We start from the raw sequence: 21155 nt of genomic DNA, 5'->3' as shown, positions 1-21155 counted from the left end.
ATAATTATGCCTGGTAAGCTCTGAAGTAATGATATGACCTAGAAGTTTAGGATTTGTTGAGAATTAGAACATGTGGTTTGGAAAACAAGCTCATAAAAGCTCAAAAAAATTACAAAGGGCAATTACAAGGGGAAGTAGGTTTCCTTATAGATAAGATTGCCAATTTTGAGGAAATGTCTACAAAAATGGTTACAATACCCAGGTGCATGTCTGAATTATGTGGGGAGTCTTAAAAATACATATTCCTGGGACCCATGCCACCCTGGATATTATAGCCACAGCAATAAGGGCCCAGAAAACCCTCTTTATAACTACCACCTCCAACTCCCCCCCTACCTCCATGCCCACTAGTTGAGTCTGGAATTTTCATAATTTGTTGCTTATAGAAAAAGTTACTCAACATTAACCTCATGTCTAGGAACCTGATCACAACATTTTTCTCCATCACAAGTTCTCAAAACAGAGCTTTTTTTTTTTTTTAAACCCAAGTGCCTTACTATGCTGGTATATTGGGAAAATTCTGGTTATCCTTTTGAAAGAAATCATCTTCAGGGAACTCCAGGTAGAGATTAACATGGTCTCCAGAGGCCACGTGCCCAGTAGCTGACCTTGCCTGATCTAGGTCTCACACAGCGGCTCCAAGTGCTCCAGTTCTCCAAAGGGGATGGCTATGGCTACCTAGCACCTCTACACAAGGACCATTCCCAGATTTCCAGGCTTCTCCTCCAGATTTCTACCTAACATCAAATGGTGTAAGAGAAGTACCAGTATGACACCTCCTTAATCCCTCAGAGTGCTTGTAGCTACTTCTATTTGCTTGTACTGGGTCCACAGAATTCAACTGAGGGTTGATATAGGGAAGCAAAAAAGTGACTAGTGGATTCAGAGCTGAGGCAGGGTCAGGGGAGTGTGACTTAGAATGTATGGTATCCTTTGTCTTTGGGGAGTGAGGCCGAATATGAGAAAGGTGGGGACAGTAGGATGGAGATAGATAGTATCAACTAGTGCCATGGCAGTCCAAGTAATTCCCTGGAGGACTTGGTTAAACAGAGATCTCTAGGCCTCACTCTTCAGGTTTCTGATACAGTAGGTCTGGGGTGGGACCTGAGAATTTCTATTTTTAACAAGTTCCCAAATGATGGTGGGATGGTTCCATGCTGGTGGTCCATTTTGAGAACCTGTGTTCTAGGCCGAGAAAAATGAGAGGCTCCCAGGAGTTTTTGGGTGCTTAAGAAAAGTGGGTAGAGTTTAATATAAGTTTCAATGAAGGAAATACATGATCCCATTAAATATCTAAGACATATGAGTAAAGACTGAAATTTTTGTCTCAGCCTTGTTTTTTTTTTAATGTAGTACAACTCCTGGATTTGGGGTGGAGGGTGCACTCAGAGACCTCCAAGACTTACATGATAAACTTAAGGTCAGTGGCAAAATAGAGGACCCAAAATAGATCCAGATTAAGGTTTGCAAAGCATCCAAGTATCACGAACGGGCCTAAGAAACATCCATTGGCAGCCCATAAAGCAGTGAAGGTTAGTGGGAGCCAGAGATGTAGCCCGTGTGACCATGAGTCTTGGGTGCCTTAGGGATTTATCTATCCCAGTCTGGGTAGACAGTTAAATGAGCTAGGCACAACTCCAGTTTTCTTCATAGTTAAGCAGCTTTGCAAAGTAGTGACAATACAGTGTTGGTCGGTTTTTTTGGCCTTCCTGATGTTAAACCACAGGTGGTGGCCATTTTAACTGAACTTCAAGAGGAGGTCTTTGCCAGACTGGGAACTCTTGCAAGGAGCAGACACATACACAGGCAGGAAACACCTGTGATCCATCCCTAATCCTCAGAGAAGAAAGCATCTTCCATATTAAGGCTCTACCTCCCCAGTCTCTTCCCTCCTATGAGAGACAATGTGAGGCAGCCATAGGGGAACTCGATATTGCAGATTTAATTAGTGGGGTGATGTCAGTCTAATATGTTTTCAGGACGAGGCTTTTCCACATGCTTTGTATGTATTACCTCATTTAACCCTCGTGCCAGTGAGGAGGAGAGATTCTGGGTTCTCTCCCCATCGTACAGGTGAGGATAGTAAGGTTCACAGATGTTGGAGGATTTTCCTAGGCCCCATCAGTCATGACAGAACACTGACTCTCTCCACCACACCCTAACTTAGTGATTCTTGGATACATTACCCCCACCTCTGAGGGTTGTGAAAACACAGATCCCTACCTCCTTCACCCACCCATTTCTGATTCAATGCTCACAGGGTGGCACCTGAGTATCCGCATCTCCAGCAGGTGCCCAGTGATGCAGATGCACTGTTCCACAGACCACAATTTGAAAACTATTGCTCTAACTTTACCTCTGCCCCAAAGTAAAAAGAAAGTATTTGCCAAGATGGTGGTCCCCCCTCCCCCCCAGGCTGTCTTTTTTTCCAGCAAAGGTTTCTGGTAAAGCTGAACTGGGTCCTCTTCAGAGCTACAAGAATGCCTGGGAAAAGAGGTGGCCATGAAATCCTCTCACCACAGCCTTTTCATCTAGCCTCACTTTTTCTCTGCCTCCATATCTGCCCACATGCTTTGCTAAAAAACAATGGAATATTAAGAAAGAACAAACTGAAGAGCCTAACCCACATCACCTGCAAAAGGCTCTCCCACCCCAAAGCCTTCCTGCTCCTCTCTGCCTGGGGGCATCCTCTGACCAGGGGAGATAGAGGGACAGGCTGGATAAACAGCCAAGGTGACCATGCCACCAGAAGGACGGTAACTGGTGGGTAAATACAGCAGTACTTCCCTCGGGTGAAGAGGGGCCACTCTCTCGTGCCCCTTCCAGGGCCTAGAATGGGGTTAAGTCTCAGTTGCCCACAGCAACCTCCTGACCAATGCTTTTTGTTTTTGTTTTTTTGTTTTTACTTTTCTTTCCCACCCCACACCCTGCAGTCTCGGGGAATTTCCTGGGATCACTCCCAAATAAACTGCTTGCACCCAAGTTCTTCGTTTTCAGCTTTTGAAGGAAGGCAACCCACGACAGGTGCCGACATCATCATTTGAAAATGATCTGATAGCAGAGGGTGGAGAGTGGGTGAGTCTGTGACTCAGTTTGCATATGTGGTTTGTACTTTGATCTTGAAGAACACATTCCCTACTTATCCCCAAAGAATCACACATACAAAAAACCCACACAAAAAATGACAGTAAACTTGTCCCAAGAAAGGTCTAATATTGCTCAAAGAGTCTTGCTTTTCTTTTCTTCTGGGATCTCTAAAGTGGGTAGTAGGAGAGAAGTTATCCTGAGATGAGCAGGAATGGGTCATTTCAGTAAGTGAAGATTTTTTTCATTTAACATTAGTCACACTTAAATCTTGGAATCAGATTAGGAAACACAATTGTGATCAGCAACATCAGGGCGTCTCAGTCATTATTTTCTGGTGGCAGAATGCCAGGTCCTTCTGCCTGGGAAGGCTGGACCTCTGAGCCTGACACAGAGCTGTCCCCCTTCGCCATCCCCACCGCCCACCCCTGCCAGCAGACAGGCCTCTGTGTGGGCCCCACCCCCGACAGGCCCACTATGAGGCCAACATAACAATAGGCAAGAGCGACCTGCCCGCGTTAAGCTCTGCCTGCTGCCCAGGCAAAGCGGAGGCAGCACCTTGTGCACCACAGGCCTGGCCACCACGTGTGCCCTGGTATCAAAAGGACAGTCGAGGAGAGCACATGTCTCTCCATTCGTGGGGCTGAGACCAACAGGAGGGAACAATGACGATCCCCAACCTGTTCACTGGGGTTTAGCTCTGAGATCAGCAAGTAAGCACTAACTATTTAATTAGTCACCTAATTAGTGACGGGTCACGCTGAAGGTTTCAGATGTCCTCAGACAAATGGAGAGATAAAAAGTCTAATTAAGCTGCCAGCACTGGGCTGGAGGCTGCCAGACCCACAGCTGCGCCGGATATGTGGCCCCATCACGGGACTTCTAATCATCCGGCCACCTTGGCGGGTTGACGAATGTGCCCTCCTCGGTCTGAGCTATTCTCAGGCCCCCAAACACACCTAACCAGATGAGGGGTTAATGTTTAGGTAGAAAACCAGAGATTTCATCCCTTGGTGAGACTATTTAGTTGGTATTGTTGAGAAAACTCTCCGCCTGCCTGTGGTGGGAGTGGAAGAAAAGGTGAACCCTGGCCTTGGCGCTTGCCTGTGCTTTCTGTGAATCCAAGTCTGTGTTTCTCTGGGCACGCGAAGGGTCATCAGGACGCCACCCAGGGCTGCTTTCAATCACCGTCACCCCAGGATGCCACCGCAGGCCCCTCAAGAGATTCCTTACCTCAAAATTTAATTAGGAAGGATTTTAAAATAATGGATTAAAAGGCACTGCTCCATAATTAGGAGTAAATAACACAACGCACAGAAGCAGAGAGACATACAAGCTGCAACAGAATAAACCCGTAACTGTTTTAGATCAGTAAGTCAATGCCCAAGAGGAAGCAAAGAAGCTGTCCTGTATAGTTCTTGGGGCTCAGGGAGGAGGGAACCACCTGGGACACTGTGTGGGGCAGGGCCTGAGGCTCTGCATTGCTGGCGAGCTCCCCAGTGCTGGGGGTACTGCTGGGGCTTCACAGCTCATACTGGGAGGAAAAAGGATGCAAAACACTAAGATGAGTTCACAGACTTGGCTCCTGCTTTTCTTTTTTTCTTTTCTTTTCTTTTTCTGTTCTGTTCTTTTTTTTTTTTTTTTTTTTTTTTTTTTTTTTTAGAGAGAGCATTGTGAGTAGGGGAGGGGCAAAGGGAGAGGAGAGAGAAGATCATAAGCAGGCTTCACACCCAGCACAGAGCCCAAAGCATGGCTCGATTTCATGACCCTGAGATCATGACCTGAGCAGAAATCTGCCCCTTCTCTTGCCATAGCATTTCTCTATTTTTCTTTAAAAAATGATTTTGGAGTACTTTAGTGGAAAGCCTGAAGTATTCAAAGCATGACATTTGGGGAGTTCAGCAGAGCTGGACTTGGTCGGTGGAGTGGCTGGTGAAAATATGACTTCCCAAAGTTTTGTGGGAAAGGGCCTCCTGCTTTCTGAAAAGAGCTTTCAGATTTCATTGCAAAGCTGTTCTTTGGGAAACAGTATTTCCTTGACAGATGATCAATGCTCACCTCCAGATCTGGCTATGGATCCCAGAAGAGGAAGTTCCCTCTAGGCCTCAGATGCAATTGGTGGAGTTCCTAGGGTGACAGTACCTTGAAGCTGGCAGGATCATGGGGTCCCTGCCATGACCCTCTCAGCACAGTGAGAGGGACAGGTCACAGTATGGGTTGGCAGCAGAGGGGGACTGATGGCTGATGCCAGGTTCTTTCTGCTTTTTCCCACGATTGGAATTATAGACAAGTCTTACCACTAGAAGTACTGAGAAGGATAATGTATTTATACATTATACATTTATACATGAGAAGGATATTTATATTGTCCAAGACAAGATCTTTCAGTCCCACAGAACTGGGTGAGCTGAATGAACCCAACCTATCAATCATGAGAACCATAATTTAAAAATAGCTCAGGTCCATGATGTAAATGTCTTGGGATGCTGAAGAACCTAGATGACACACAAAAATATTTATCCGGTTAATGTGATGTCTTAAGGGCTGTTTTCCCCTCCGATTCACTGCCCTCTGCACCATAGGATGAGCAGGGGTTTCCTCCTCTTCACACCCTACCCCAAGAAAGCTCCCCTGGCCCTGACCCCACACCTGCTATTAGTTCCCTGCTCAGCTTCTGGTAATCACCATGGGGGCCCATGCCCTGGCAGGAAAGGTAATGGGGAAAGGCTAGGAGACACATGTGGCCAGAGCCCCTACTGGCCATAGGGTGGGGGTATGGGGCCTGAACATATTCCCTCCTCTGCTCTTCTCAGAGTTTCTTGGACATAGCACTCTCTAAAGACAAATGTTCATGGCCTGGGTGGTGGGGGACAGATTATCTGAGCCTCACCCTGACCCTGCATTACCCTGCACCTCCATCAGCCAGTCAGCAGCCTTAGGAGAGTTGATGGAGATTGCAAGACGCTCTGAGAGCAGGCCTGCTGCTCTTTTGGCCAGCACTGGAGGACCGAATAGGACTGGGAGGACAGGAGCACCCCAAGGGATGCTGGTATGTGTCCCTAGGAAAACAGCTGTCATACGTCACTGGGAACTACAGGGCCCAGGAGACCTTGCCCTAGGAAGGAGAAGATGCAGGGTGACCCACAGGTCTGACAACCAAAGACAGGAAGGTGTGTCTTTGCAGATGCAACTGGATGGGTAACAGCTAAGGACCAGATAGAATGTTGTACTAAAAGAAAAAAAAAAATCTAAACATCACCCTCACATCCCCCCATCATGTGGAGCTTTGTCCTACTGTATTAGTTGATGACTTAGGGCAAATCCCTTCAGCTCCCCCAGCAGCACCTTAGCACTTGAGGAAAGGACATGACAAGGGAAGAGAATTTATACAAGGACTGCTTTTAGTGTCCTTTGAAGAGGACAAATGCTTTGTAATTTTTTTGCATGTATATAATATGAAGATAAAGAGTTGTCTGTTCTGTCACCAGATGACAGGATTATGAGATTTTCTGGAAAAAAGAAGTTGCTGTACTGGGCCTCAAATGGGCTTTCCATGAACTACAGTGCCCCAGCTGAGTCGATAGTGCAGTGCAGAAACATCAGGAGGGCAATTTCTCTAAATCTTGCCTCCAAAATGTGGTTTTAATCCTCGCTGGGGACCAATGATTGGGGATCATTTCCATTTCATTTCGGGTCAAATCATTTATAATATCTAGTTCAAATGGCAGTCAAGCTGGTAAAGTAAAATATGCAGTAGGTTACTATGGTGATTGCTAATTTAAAATAATTAGGGAAAATAATGAGAAAAACTATTTCCTCTGTGAAAGGTTCAAGATCCGTAAACTGATACTGGTTTATTTTTAGTGTCTGTAATCTCTATAATGATGACAGAGACCTAGGAGTGCTTTGAAATGCTTTAAAAAGGTCTGATTGAGGAATTTAATCAACCAAGAACTTATATCTACATTTATACTTGTGTTTATTAAATCTAAGTTGATTCCACAAAAAGAAAATTCTAAGTATATATCTTAATGTAATGATTTACAAAAGACATAATGACTATGTAGGTACCTACATACTGAATGAAGATTTCAGACCTGTTTCTAACAACTTCTTGACTACTCTTATTTCACAAGGCCATACCAATAATTCATCATTCAGACATGACTTGCTGTTTGGAGTCTTAGAGAAGAGACCCCTGAGAAAGAGGAGAGGCCTCTAACTGTAGTGTGGTGTATACTTGAAAACGGATATGATTCCCGTATGCTTCTCATTATTTCTTCTTTGTGGTCAAAGATTGCTATAGACTGACCATAATATTTAAAGTATGTGAGCTTTGTTGCTAATTTCAGTAATGACATGAAACTTATTTCTGATTAACAAGGGGTATGTTCTAGATAATTGAACAAATTGGCTGGAAAGTGAAAAAAAAAATCTATCTGGTTAATGTGATGTCAAATTAGCAAAGTAACCCTTCAGGATTAGCTTGTCTCCTTATCAACCAGGGACAAACACCTGTTAGGGGTCATTTCCTCCATCCCTTTCCTTGTCTAACCCCTCACAAGGCCTCATGGCTTGGGATGGTAACTTTGCTGGCTTCTAGCGGAGTTGGTGCAGGAAGGGATGCTTTTTCCTGCTTTTTCCCATCTTCCACTTATCTCTTTACACCTAAAATTTTGAACAGGAGCTAAAATTTCTCATATGATCCTTAGAAAAAGATTTAGGAAAAACTGGACTCTTGATTCAGGAGTCTGTGGGTCAGTCTCTTAAGCCAGGGTCTTCTAAGACATCCTTGAGACTTAAAAAATAATAACAATAAACAAGGAAACCAAGCCTGAAAGAAGTGAGGTGACATATCTAGGGTTCAGCATGAGGTGGCGGTGATACCAAGCCATGAACCCAAGTTCTTGAACAATAACTCAGGGCTCTTCCTTGTCAGGGAGGGGCTGAATTCAGTGAGCAGATGGAGATCTGCACAGGGGAAGCTGAGAACCCTCGGGAATCCCCTATCAGGAAAATGGGCTCTGAAAGGAAACCTGTTTAGTGCTGTGAGGGGTAACAGAGCAGCGCTGAAGATGCACAGATCTCAGTCTTCCCAGTGGGGTTTCCCTCTGTTCTCTGGCACCCAAAATGCAGGAGTTGGAAGAAAGGTCCTGGCCCCTCTGCCATTTCTGAAAGCCTATTTGTGATATGAAATGTCAAAAGTGGTTCCCAAACCTGCCTGATTATATGGAGCATCTGCTAAAATACAGATTCTCAGAGCTGTCCGCAGAGTTTCTGATTCTGTATGTCTGGTGCTAGGGCTGGGAACCTACATCTTTAACAAATGCTCTAGGGGATTCTTCTGATTCAGCTAATAAGGAAAACACTAAATAGATTGGGGTTGACAAACTTCTGGAAAGGCTCAGAGTGTACATATTTTAGGCACTACAGGCTAAATAGCCTCCGTCACACCCTCTTGAATCTGACATTTTATCAAGAAAACAGAGGCAACATAGAAATAAATGACTGTAACTGTGTTCCAATAAAGCTTTATTTACAAATGCAGGTAGAAAGCCACATTTGACCCAGAGTCTAGAGTTTGCAAACCCTTGGTCTAGAATATTTCACTGATTCATTAATCCACCTAGACAAGGTGTGTGGGGTAACAAAAAAAGCTCAGGTCTTTTCTTTCAAAAAGTCATCTCATTAAAATCTTTATAAAAAAAGGCGGGGGGACACCTGGGTGGCTCAGCAGTTGAGCATCTGCTTTCAGCTCAGGGTATGATCCCAGAGTCCAGGGATCAAGTCCCACACTGGGCTCTTTGCGTGGAGCCTGCTTCTCCCTCTGCCTGTGTCTCTGCCTCTCTCCTCTCTCTCTCTCTCTCTCTCTCTGCCTGTCATAAATGAATAAATAAAATCTTTAAAAATTTTTTTTTAAAAAGCCATCTCAGGTGTAAATGAGCGAGAAGGGTCCCTTTAAAAACAAAGAAATAAATAAAGTAGAACAAACTCACCAAAATACCAATGTCTCTAGGAAGGAAATTCCAACACTGGATGCACCAACCACAACAATCTTGGCATTGACAGTTATTTTAGCTTCCAATGTCAGTTTTCTGTTTGTATGGTTCAAGGCATAACTTAACTGGAAGAAAAGATACAAAGAGAAAGAGACTTGAGGGAAATGTAACTGAGTCTAGGCTCCCAGACTGAATTAAGTAGAGTTATTTAACCAGGACATTATCCCAGGAAATCAGACTGAACAGTGCCCATGTACAGCCATGGTAACATTAATGGAAAGGCATTTTTAAGACATTAGGGTAAAATATGAGAATATACCTAATACTTGGTCTGGTTCACACCAAAACTCTTGGTTTACATCATTTTTGCCTTATTGCTAATAGATGTTTCCTATAGAACTGAGGGACTTCATGATTAGAAACAATAAGATAAAAATCATCCCACAAGAAGACAGACAAGTTGCTCCTTGAGATCTGGAGTTTCATGAAAGGTTCTTCTGTCCAAGATTACCTTGAAAACTTGAACAATTAGATTGCAATTGTTGGGTAATTTAAGGCAAGTATTAACTCTTTCCATTCTGCATCCCTCACACTACTTAACATAGTGCCTTGTGCATAGGTGTTCAGTAATATTCACAGAAAAACCAACCTTAGTTGAATGACAAAAACATATTGAATGAAAAGGGTTACTTAACCTTGCACATGATCTGAGGTCAGGGAGGACTCTTAAAAGCAGAGAAAGTAACTGGTGATCATTTTAATGTCCATGGTTGAAAAACTTGCCTGAGTTGATTTGTTTGATTCACTCCCTTCAGAGGATTCAGTGGAAGCAGTAAATGTACAAGGTTTTACAAAGCAATGGTGGGGTATCCTTGAAAGAATGTTAGATTGTGTCAGAAGACCATGGTTCTGTCTTTAATTCACTGATTCAACACACATTTTTATTTGTTGCTTACTCTGTGTCTGCAAGAACTGCAGCTGACTTTTCAGAAACGGAGGCCAGAAGGCAGTGAAATGATATCCACACCAATGTACCCTACTCTGTTAAATTCTCATTACATTAGCATTAATTCATCCCACACGTCAGAGATCTTCAAATTCCAATAGACCAAATCTATTTTCCATTTTTCTTAAAACCTGCGTTACAAGGAGTTTGGGAATCCAGTGGGCTAATGGCAAAGTCCTATGTAAAGCACCTTCTGGTGCTTGAGGTAGCATGAGTATGGCCACATGCTTTACCATTTACAAGGGAACATGTGAAATTTAGAGGATTTATCCGCTAAATTTATCCTCTTCTCTCCAGCTCTATCTAGCCTAGCAATATGGAAGTAGAAACAGTCTTGACCCAAATATTGTAATGTCTGGGGATTTTAGTTTCTCCATAATTAATGCTACTGATGCCTCTCAGCATGTTCCCACCTTTAATGAGGCACACCATGGATTTTGGAAGAGATTGAGCTTACCTCCATCTTTAAGAGGGGAATCTGAGTGACATAAACCAAGTTGAATAATCCCATCTTCCTTGCTCAACAACTGGCCCAGGATAGACACATGACCTGTGTTGGCCTAATCAGAGTGAAGCCCAGGACTTTTTTTTTCCCCAAATTTTTATTTAAATTCTAGTTGACATACAGAGCAATGTTGGTGTCTGGAAGAGAATTTGGTGATTCTCACTTACATATAACACCCAGTGCTCATCACAACAAGTGCCCTCCTTAATACCCGTCACTCATCTAGCCCATCCCCCACCTACCCCCTTCCATCACCCCTCAGTTTGTTCTCTAACTTTAAGAGTCTCTTATGGCTTGTTTCTTCCTCTCTTCCACCCCCCTCCCATATGTTCATCTGTTTTGTTTCTAAAATTCCACATATGGCTGAAATCATACAGTATGTTTCCCTGATTGACTTATTTCTCTTAGCATAATATATTCTAGCCCCATCCATGTCATGGTAAATGGCAAGATTTCATTCTTTTTGATGGCTGAGTGATATTCCATATATATATATGGAATATATATACACATACACCATATCCTCTTTATCCATTCATCAGTCAATGGACATTTGGGCCCTTTCCAGAATTTGGCTATTGTTGATAATGCTGCTATGACATTGGGGTGTAGGTACCCCTTCAAATTTGTATTTTTGTTTCCTTTGGTTAAATACCTAGTAGGGAAATTCCTGGATGACAGGGTAGTTCTATTTTTAACTTTTTGAGGGACCTCCATACTCTTTTCCAGAGTAAGCCCAGAACTCTTATATGATGGTTGAAAAAGAGAAATCTCTTGCCTTCTAGTTAATATTGGGATATAGATGAAAAGCCTGAAATGGTACAGTAACCATAAGACCAAGAAGGAAACCATCTGGGTTGAAGCCTCAAGAGAATCACCAAAAAGTGGAATAGGAATTCCTTTCAAAGTCTATCTAGAGCCCATGTTACCTTTGGAGACTTCAGTTATATGAACAATAAATACCAGTTAACTATTGCCACAATGGTGCTGCATAACAAACTGCCACAAAAGGCATTGGCTTAAAACAGCTGTCATTTGTTCTCAGTCATGCATCTCTGGGCCAACTGGAAGCACATTGTTGAAGGCTGGATTCAGCTGGGTTTGGCTCCAGCTTGGCCTCACGTCTTTTACCTTTATTTTGATGAAAGATAGCTGGTGAATGTTCTTATGGCAATGGTAGAAATGCAAAAAGTAAGGATACGCAATACTTCTTCAGCCTGGCCAAAGCAAATCATGTGGCTGAGCCCACCACCCATAACATGGGCAAGTAGACTTGTCTATAATGGGAGAAACCTCAAAGGCACCCAGCAAGGGCACAGTCCAAGGAAAGAGGAATAGCTGGGGAGAATGACACAGTCCACCCCACTTCCTTGGTTGTTTAGGATAGTTTATTTCTTTTATATCCAACTGAAAATTCCCTAACCTAACACATTTTCTAAATGACAATAATGAATCTATCATTTTGGGTTAAAAAATATCTGTTCTTCCAATAAATGTTACTCCAATCTGCTCTATAAGAATTTCCCGAGACGTGCCAATGAGGAATTTTTTGAGGAACATAGTTAATTCTGGTATATGTCAGTGCCACCATGTACTGTATTCTGATTAATCTCCAAGAGAAGCTGGGTGGCAGCTGATTCACTAGCCAGTCTTGGGTCTGGTGGTTTACAGCAAGGAAGATTAGAAACATAGATGTTAGTATGATGGCATCTGATCACGGGTCTAATTAACAGACTTAAAATGCCAGCATCTTAACAGAGGTCAGAACTCCAAGATTCCTTCCATAGGAGATATGTTCAGACATTTCCCTTTGCTATCTGGAAATGCACGCGAACACTGAAGCATAGGCAGTAATGAAATTCCCTGGTAAAGAATTATACCACATTTATGAAACAGCTCCTGTATCAATGATACAAAGGCAGCTGGGGAACAGAACAGAATGGCTTTTGTTTCCCACACAATAGCTTTAACACCAACAGCTGCCAAGCCTCAGAAATCACCTTTCTAACTGCTGAATACACAAAGTGGCCTCGGGGTGTCAAGAGTTAGCCTTCAGTACCAATGATGGTGGGTGTCTCAGCAGAATAATTAGGCATCACAATGATTTTCAGTAAACCAATTTTATGTCCAAGCTTTAATTAAAAACATATTCCTCATCAGGTATGATGAAGTGACCTGAAAAAACCATATTTTTCTTTTGTTAGGATAGATGGTTTTTAAATACCTTGAAAAAAATTCTTCCCAGCCTGGAAATGTCTTTTAGTGACAATTTCAAGTGAAGACTGCTTCTGCTGCTTTATAAAGGGTTTATTTTGCTCATACGCAGGAGTACAAGTCATTTTTGAAGGAAAGCAGAACATTTCCTTCAAGTTCCTTCAAACTACAGGTTTTCGTGCTTACTTCAGCAGCACATATACAAACTACAGGTTTTCATGGAGAAATAAACCAAAAAAACAAAAAACCCACCAGATACAGAAAATCCTCTGAGTCAAGTTAGCTTTTCCTTTTCTTGGTCTGAATATCTACCAAAAATATCCCCCACTAGTTTTTTGTTTATTTCCTTATTAGCGAAGTAAAAATAAAGCTTTATCTACTGACTCATTTTACAGATAAATTAAACGTGCCTTGTGATAGGAAGTTATTTCAAAGATAATAGAGATGAAATTATGTAAGCTATTTAACTACATACCAAACAAGTGACAATATGGGGGAGAAAATAGATTCTTACCTCCATGTCTTGTGAAGATACTTATAATTCTTATTTTTCTAATGATACTAAGTTAATGTTTTTAGACAAATGATACTTTTATTTTATTTTTTTAAGATTTATTTATTTGAGAGAGAGAGAGAGAGAGCACTGGGGAAGGGGCAGAGGGAGAGGGAAAATCCTGAAGCAGATTCCTTGCTGAACATGGAGCCAGACACGGGGCTTCATCTCAAGACCCTGAGATCACAACCAGAGCTGAAATCAAGAGTCAGATGTTTAACTGGCTGAGCCACCCAGGTGCTCCAGACCAAGGGGTAATTTTAAATGTAGAGATCAACATGCATCCCGGAGAGAAGGAATAAACCACATATCATGGTATGTAAACAGACCTTCTAAGGCTAAAAGAAGTGGTCCTTGAAACTGACGATGAGTCTAGTAAAGAGTTTAAAATGGAAAGACCATTCAGTCAATCCTATACTGGAGAAGAAAGAATGATATTATGTGATATCCATGTTAGAAAATTCTAGAGCTGGGGAATTTGAAGTGGGGGAGGGAAATAACAACAAAGGTCAGGCTGAGAGGGATAGGAATTGAGACGAGAAAACAGGAAATAGAAATGAGCACAAGATTAAGTCATAATCTATTTATCTGTAATTTCCTGTGAGCTTCTGAAACAGACTTGTAAGTGAATGAGCCATTAGAGGAGGTTTTGGTTGCTTTTATTAATTTAGTTGGTTTGTTCACTGCCCTCCACTTAGACTGCTTGCTTCCTGAGGTCAGGAACGACATCTTTGCTTTTTGAGACATTTGTTTCTGCTATATACTTGGAGGTAAAACAAACGGCAAAAGAATGGCTATATTTTTTTTTCATAAGCCCTTCTTAAAGAATGTTGACATAATTCCACTGATTCAAATTATTTTAGCTGGTTCTTTGCCAGTTGCTTAAATGAGCAAACAAATGACTTAGATATAATTAGAACTGCTTGTGATTAAATCTGATTTTTTTGGTAAAAATGATGTTGATGTACACAGTCAGTGGAAGTGATGCCCGATTCACATACATTTACCAAGAAACCTTAAATACATCGTTTTGAGTTTTATGCATATTTTACTTTTTGTGTGTACCAAAAATTGGTCAAAATGTAATTTTATGTGATACACATGGATCTTAGTTCTGTGATTTAACATCTGGTTTGGTTTCTCTTAGGTACTTAGAATGAGTTAGAATGAGTACAAAAGCATTCCTGAAACTCAATTTCAGTAATAGGCCCCAAATCAGAAGTTCCTAAAATTACAAATAGGCCAATAAACTAGGAAGCAGTCAAAATAAATATAAATGATCCTACATAATAAATGCAAGGTTCATACTAAAATGGAACATGACAATATCCATGGTGAATTTTTTCTAATGATACCATTTCATTGGGAGATTACCTTCAACCTCCAGGATCATTAGACTGAGCACCATTAGCCCAGCGGCAAGGTTCGGGCTTGTTTTCTTAATTCTGCTACTGGTTGAAATTCTGAGCCTCTCGTCCTTAAATATCAGTTTCCTCAGGTGTAAAATGGAAGTAAATTACACAAACCTCTGCCTTCCTCAGCAGGCAAACATGGGAACTATTCATTAAACAACATCTACAAATACTTTGAGCTTTTCAGGCAAAGATGTTACACAAGGTAAAATTGCACATCCTCTCTCCCATCTGCAATATGAAAGGCAAATCTTCGAAAAACACATTTTAAAAGGGCAAAACAATGAGCTCAATTTTCAGCTCCACACCCATGTATATATATTTTTTCTTACAGAAAGCTTCCAAAGACTTCAAAGGGAGCTCTGTTCATGCAAGAAAATGGAAGATGGAGAGATTCAAAGCCATTAGGAATAGAATTTCTGAAATTCTTAATAAGTCCACTTTTGCTTTATAAATGTAATTTTTTCTTATACTTCTCCATTCTCTTTTCTTTTTGAGAAGCCCTCCATTTCTCAATTGGATGGAAACAAATGACAGATTGATATCAGTGTCAGTTTCTGAGTTCCAGGTTCGCAAGTTGAGCTCTTTGGGGCAAAGTATTGCAATATTTACCAAATAAAGAAGGGGTAGAGAGGTACAGACATGTAAAAAAGAACTAAAAAGTTAGAAATCACTTCCACAGATACAAAATATGATCTCGAAAAGCCTCTCTGCTAAAAATCATTAAAAGGGTTCAAGGGTATGTTATAAACACCAATGTTGCCAATGTTGCTGTCCTGGCAGAGCAAGAGAAGGCTGTGAAGAAGATGCCATGACTTTGAACCTTGCCTTATGAAGGATTCTCTTAACTTTCCCAATACTTTTCGTAGCCCCAGCACTCCAGAAAAATGCTGACTCTTCTGCCTATGGTATCTGCTGAGAGCAATGATGACCCAACGACACTTTCTGGCTTGCATTCTTAACACAAGAAAGAGCATACCCAAAATCATGCTATGTGAGCAGAGTGGTCTGTGGTTAGGGCAGGATCTGCACCAGGTACACTCTAGGCACTCCTGAAATATTCAGGAGGTAAATGAAGCACTACTTTTTTTTTTTTGAAGCACTACTTTTACCTCTGCAAACTTATTAGTAATATACTACCCATGAAGAACTGTTGTTTAAAGAATTATATGCCTTTAATTCTTCTACATTTTACCCATTATCCTGGGCAAACGGTGGGAGTATAATAGATTTTTGTGGCATATTCCCACATAGATTGAATCCTAGCTGAAGAAAGAGGATTCCTGTATCAATTAGGGTTGGGTTTTACTGCATACAACAGAAAACCTAGCTTAAACAGAAAACCATAGCTTAAACAGGAAAGGAAATCTGTAAATATGTATAGTTCAGGGTTATTGAGGCAGGTGCACGAACTTATCAAAGATCCAGACTTCTACACCTAACTCCCCATCCTAGTACATGGCTTCCATCCTCACAGATGGCCCAGGATGGCTGCTGGAGATCAGACATCATATCCTCATTCCAGGCAGCAGAAAGGAGAAAGAGAAAAGGAGCCTTCCTCCTTGCTAAGTCACTCCCTTTAAGCAGCCTTCCCAGAATTTCCATGCCAACTATTTCTACCTCCATCTCAGTGCCAAAACTGGTTATGCCAGATGCAAGGGAGGCTGGGAAATATCTTAGTTGGGTCCAATGCTGCCTTGAATAAAATCGAAGTTCTATTATTAAGGCTAAAGGGAGGAATGGATACTGGGAGCAACCAGTGGTCTTTGCCATAGTTCCTGAAGCCACTATAATTCACTGAGTAAATTTCTTCAACTTGTATTTTTCTTATATTTCTCTTATCAACTCCTTCTGTACCAATCTTTCATATACCCTTATTCCTCATCTGGATATTATCACTATTTTGCAAACATTATTAAAAGGAAAGTTATTGCCACCCTCTGACACTCATTTGTGACCATTCTTATACATTTATATTAGAAAAAAAAAACATGTTTTGGAAGTAGTTGAGTGACTTTACTGGATTTCATCAATTCTAGGATGCACATATTTCTCACATGTTGGCATTCTTGAAATCAACCTTGCAGTCAATGTCATATTAACCACTGCAGTCAGCCATGCAGCAGCAGTGACATAATTCCTTCCTGAGCATGGATGGCTTGGTCATGGCTATTCCTTGGCGCCACTTCTGGAGAGTCCTCTGCATTATGTGTACAACATGTGTTGAGTTTAACTGCTACTGACAATGTTTTCAAAAAGATTAGAACATGATTTGGCATTAAAATGAACACTTATTGTGTTTCCATAAAGGCCCAGAAACTGAGCAGCAGGGTGCGAATTTGATATCAGTGAAGCAAATATTAGTCATTGGAGGAATGGCTGTAATTCTGTATTTTCTTGCAATGCAACAATCAAGTGCTTTATAGGAGCAAATAAAGGATGGCAGATACCCACAAGTAGATGCCCATGTTACATTTTGTTACTGAGACACATGCAAAAGTTTTATTCCCATCACATAGAAAACAGTGCAATTGAAGGGAATGTAAATTGCCTCTCTTCTCTGAATAGTTGAAAGAAATTTCAAAGCAATAAGACTTATATGACTGATTCATATTCTGTTCAGGACTCCCATTAAAACACTATGTCACAGCTTAATTTGCCACTTTTTTTCTTCCTGGTACATAAAATAAAGGTACACCTTATAAATGATGGTGTCTTAGATTTGATAAAGTTGATTAACTCACTTGTTTTTAATTAATTAAGTAACTGCCTTGAACAAGCAGCTCATAAAATCATTAAAAAGTATGATTGCTTTGATGCCTACATGAGCATTTGCAAGGGAGGTCCATTGCTGGCTTTACAGAGACCTATCGCTGATTCCCAATGTCAGACATGCTGGCACGTATACCAAGATAACCTCAAATGGCTCCTTGTCCCTCCCTTCCTTCTGTGAGCCAAGTGTTTAGAAATGTCCTGGGAGGGCAGCCCGGGTGGCTCAGCGGCTTAGCGCCTGCCTTCAGCCCAGGGCCTGATCCTGGAGACCCGGGATCGAGTCCTGCGTTGGGCTCCCTGTGTGGGGCCTGCTTCTCCCTCTGCCTGTGTCTCTGCCTCTCTCTGTGTGTCTCTCATGAATAAATATTAAAAAAATCTTAAAAATAAAATAAAATAAAATAAAGGCAGTTGAAAGGATATCCTAAGAAAGAAAGAAAGAAACAAAGAAAGAAAGAAAGAGAAAGAAAGAAAAAAATAAAGAAAAAGAAAGAAAGAAACGTCCTGGGAACCTCTGCATCACACTAATTGAATCTTGTCTGACTCTGCTACTTGGCACTCCAGGTATCATCTTCAATACAGTGTCACCAACAAACTGAAGAAATGACTTCTCTAGTGTGAATACAAAGGGAAAGGTAAGAATGAAGCAAATCCATGGGAGGGAAATGGTCTGCAGGATCAATGACCTGACTCTGTATTGTTCTCAAAGCACAAAATACTAATACATTACATATGTATCTCATGAAAAACTTCATTGCTGCTTAATCATTCTCAATTCCTATATCCCCATGAAAGACCCACTTGTGATCAAATAAAATGAGGTATGGCCTCAAAGGTTTTGCACACAGTCAAATTCGGAAGTGATGGAAGGCACTCTTCTGTAAGTTATGCCCTTCTGAAATGATGGCATTCTCTTACAGGTATCTGAAGATAAAAATGGTCCTCTGGGTGTGAAATGAAAATGCATGCATGTATGTGTTTACAATATAGAATTTAACTCTGAATGTATTAATAATTATGTAAGGACTCAGAAACATGAAATAACTTGTGATAAATTTACCTTCTTGAGACTTTTGTTAAATTAAAAAAAAAGAAGTTGTTTTGTTGGTTATTTTCCCTTTTGAAAAAAGTAAGAGTGAGGTTTACGGAGAATGTATGGGATATCATCTGTCTGACTACTACTTACTTAAAGAAATACACCTCCTTCTCTTTCCATCCCACATCATAAAGGGTGGGACAAGTGGTTTATTGGGGATGCCCAAACAGTTGAGATTTAGCCACAGGCTTGAAAATATTTTCCATTTAATATCCTGGAAGTAGACTGGAATCTGCCCTTATACCTATAGAAGCAATTTACAAATACATAGCAGAGAGTTACAATGTCATACTGTCACATCCCCAGAGAAACAACTGGAAAAAGTGTTTATATGAAATCAATATTCTAGCAACAAAGCCAGTGTAACTTGGTGGAGAAGGCAGTGGATATGTGGAATGATTATGAAGGCATTAGGATAAACCCATTCAGTATCCTGATGTCTGAAATTTTGCCATCAAAACTTTAACATAGAACTTAATGCAACAATGTCAACTCAACAAATACATATTGAGCATCTACTGCTTGCCAAACACAGGTCTATGTGTTGAGGTAAGAATGAGGCACGATTCCCATCTTTAAATCTCATTAAGTCAGATGACAAATCTATAAACAAATAAAACACAGTATATAAAATGCAGTGATAAGGGTAGTGTGTCAGGAAGCTATTGCTGTATAACAAATCAATCCAAAATTTAGCAATACCGAAAGAACATTACTTACTCCACGATACCGTGGGTTGGCAGTATAGGGTGTGCAGAGCTAGGCAATTCTGGACTCAGCAGGGAAGCTGTGGAATCAGCTGGTGTTTGGGTGGCCTAGGATGGCAAGGAAGTCTTTCAGGAGAAAGTGCCAGCTGATTTGGATTTAGAAGGGTCATATATGTCCAAAAGGACAAGGGAGAGAACAACTTTCTGGATGAGAAGGGAAAAGCTAGAACAAGAGTCTGGAAGGGTGACACCTCTCACTGAAACACAGATCAGTATTCATAAATGCATTTTTCAGATGCTGTCCTGCCTGGCAATCCAGGGGGTAGTGGAGCAGGAGTCAAGAGAGAAGCCTAGGAGAGAAAGCCCACGACCAGCTGTGTTACTACGTTCGAGCTGCCATCTCCCACCTCTGGGCACAGAATACGATGAGAACTTCCCATCCTCCTAGGGGATAGGTTGATAGCTCAGGTCGCATTTGTGGCTATTTGCACTGCTGGTTTAGACCTCTGGTTCCTTTGTTGGGAAAATGACAACCATGGAGGAAAAGAAGTCATTTTCCTGAGCACCTCTGTCCAAGTGGGTGCTGTTCCACAGATACAGTCTTTAAACCTTGCTGTTTCCCTACCATTTTTTTTATTTTCACCCCTGGTGATTTTCAACATGTTTTCATGACTCAGGAAGCAAGCTAAAATGCCTGACTCTTTTTCATTTGGAAGGTGTGCCTTCAAGCACATTTTCAGTCTTTCAATTAGGCTCATTATTCCTTTTGACATTCAATTATATCTCTGAAGAAATTAAGTATATCTCTTTCATCTCAATGCAAACAATTGTTTGTATTCTTTTTCATAAAACTGCACACCAAAAGCTGCTCTCATGGCTTTTTTGGTGAGGGCAATGCACAAGGATTGTTTTGAGAGAAGACGCCTTTCTGAAAATTCCTATGGAGAATGCAAAGGTTAAATGCAAAGTTCAAAAGCATTTGGTCAGAATCAATGGGACAGCCTCTTGTTTCAAGAGGAAGGAAGAAAACAAATCCAGCTTCTTTTGAAATTGAAAAGAAGGGAGCTAAGCAGAAACCTCCACCTGAAGAAGCAGCCAAGAAGAGGCCGACAAACAAAAAATGGGAGTAGCCACTGCCCAGTTAGAGATACCTTTTAATAAAACACGGGAGGGTAATTTCAGTCATTCAGATACATCAGAGCAGAGAAGGCATAGATCTTGGTCCCACTGCTAATTCTGGTGAAAAGATGAGCCCATTGAATGGAAGAAATCAGCGCAGAAAATTTCCACTTCCCTTCTCCTCATTCTTTGAATCAATTCCTCATGATTTTGACAACACTTTTTAGAACCCCTAATTTCATGCTCTCAACAGAAACTTTTCCTAAATAAGCATTTAATATCTGAAATTAAAACACACACACACACACACACACACACACACACACACACACACAGCAGTAACAATCCTGCCATAATTAATTAGTACAAAAGGGCTTGCCATGCCTGGAAGGGGAGCTGGCTTGCCACTTATGTGCCACCTATGGGATGGCAGGTGTGACTTTCAGGATGCTTGAAGATGCCACACACACACAAAATCAAGCAGAAGTCCTCTGGAGAATATTCCCCTTTGCTTTACTCTGTTCTATATTCAAACACAATATGATTTTCAGGAAAAGAAATCCCCTAAAATCCCTCTCTGTGGGATGGAAGGGAATAGGCAAGCATATTGCCCTGCCTTTACACCTGTGCACCACTGACATCATGTTTCAATGCAAAGACAGGCCCGCACTTTTAATTTCTCACATGCACG

The 21155-nt window shown here is 41.3% G+C and overlaps 1 protein-coding gene across 1 annotated transcript in view; it reads right to left on the bottom strand.

Moving 5' to 3' along the window:
• Positions 1-21155, bottom strand: part of CFAP61 (cilia and flagella associated protein 61) — a 277336-nt gene that overhangs the window by 107663 nt on the left and 148518 nt on the right. The window contains exon 18 of the mRNA XM_055306706.1: positions 9081-9208. Within this exon, the coding sequence (XP_055162681.1) occupies positions 9081-9208 (128 nt within the window). The remainder of the gene's footprint in view (positions 1-9080; positions 9209-21155) is intronic.

Source organism: Nyctereutes procyonoides, unplaced genomic scaffold (assembly GCF_905146905.1).
Source record: "Nyctereutes procyonoides isolate TBG_1078 unplaced genomic scaffold, NYPRO_anot_genome, whole genome shotgun sequence".
Lineage (NCBI taxonomy): Eukaryota > Metazoa > Chordata > Mammalia > Carnivora > Canidae > Nyctereutes > Nyctereutes procyonoides.
Note: the sequence above shows the minus strand (reverse complement) of the source record. Positions and strands in the feature narration are given on the sequence as shown.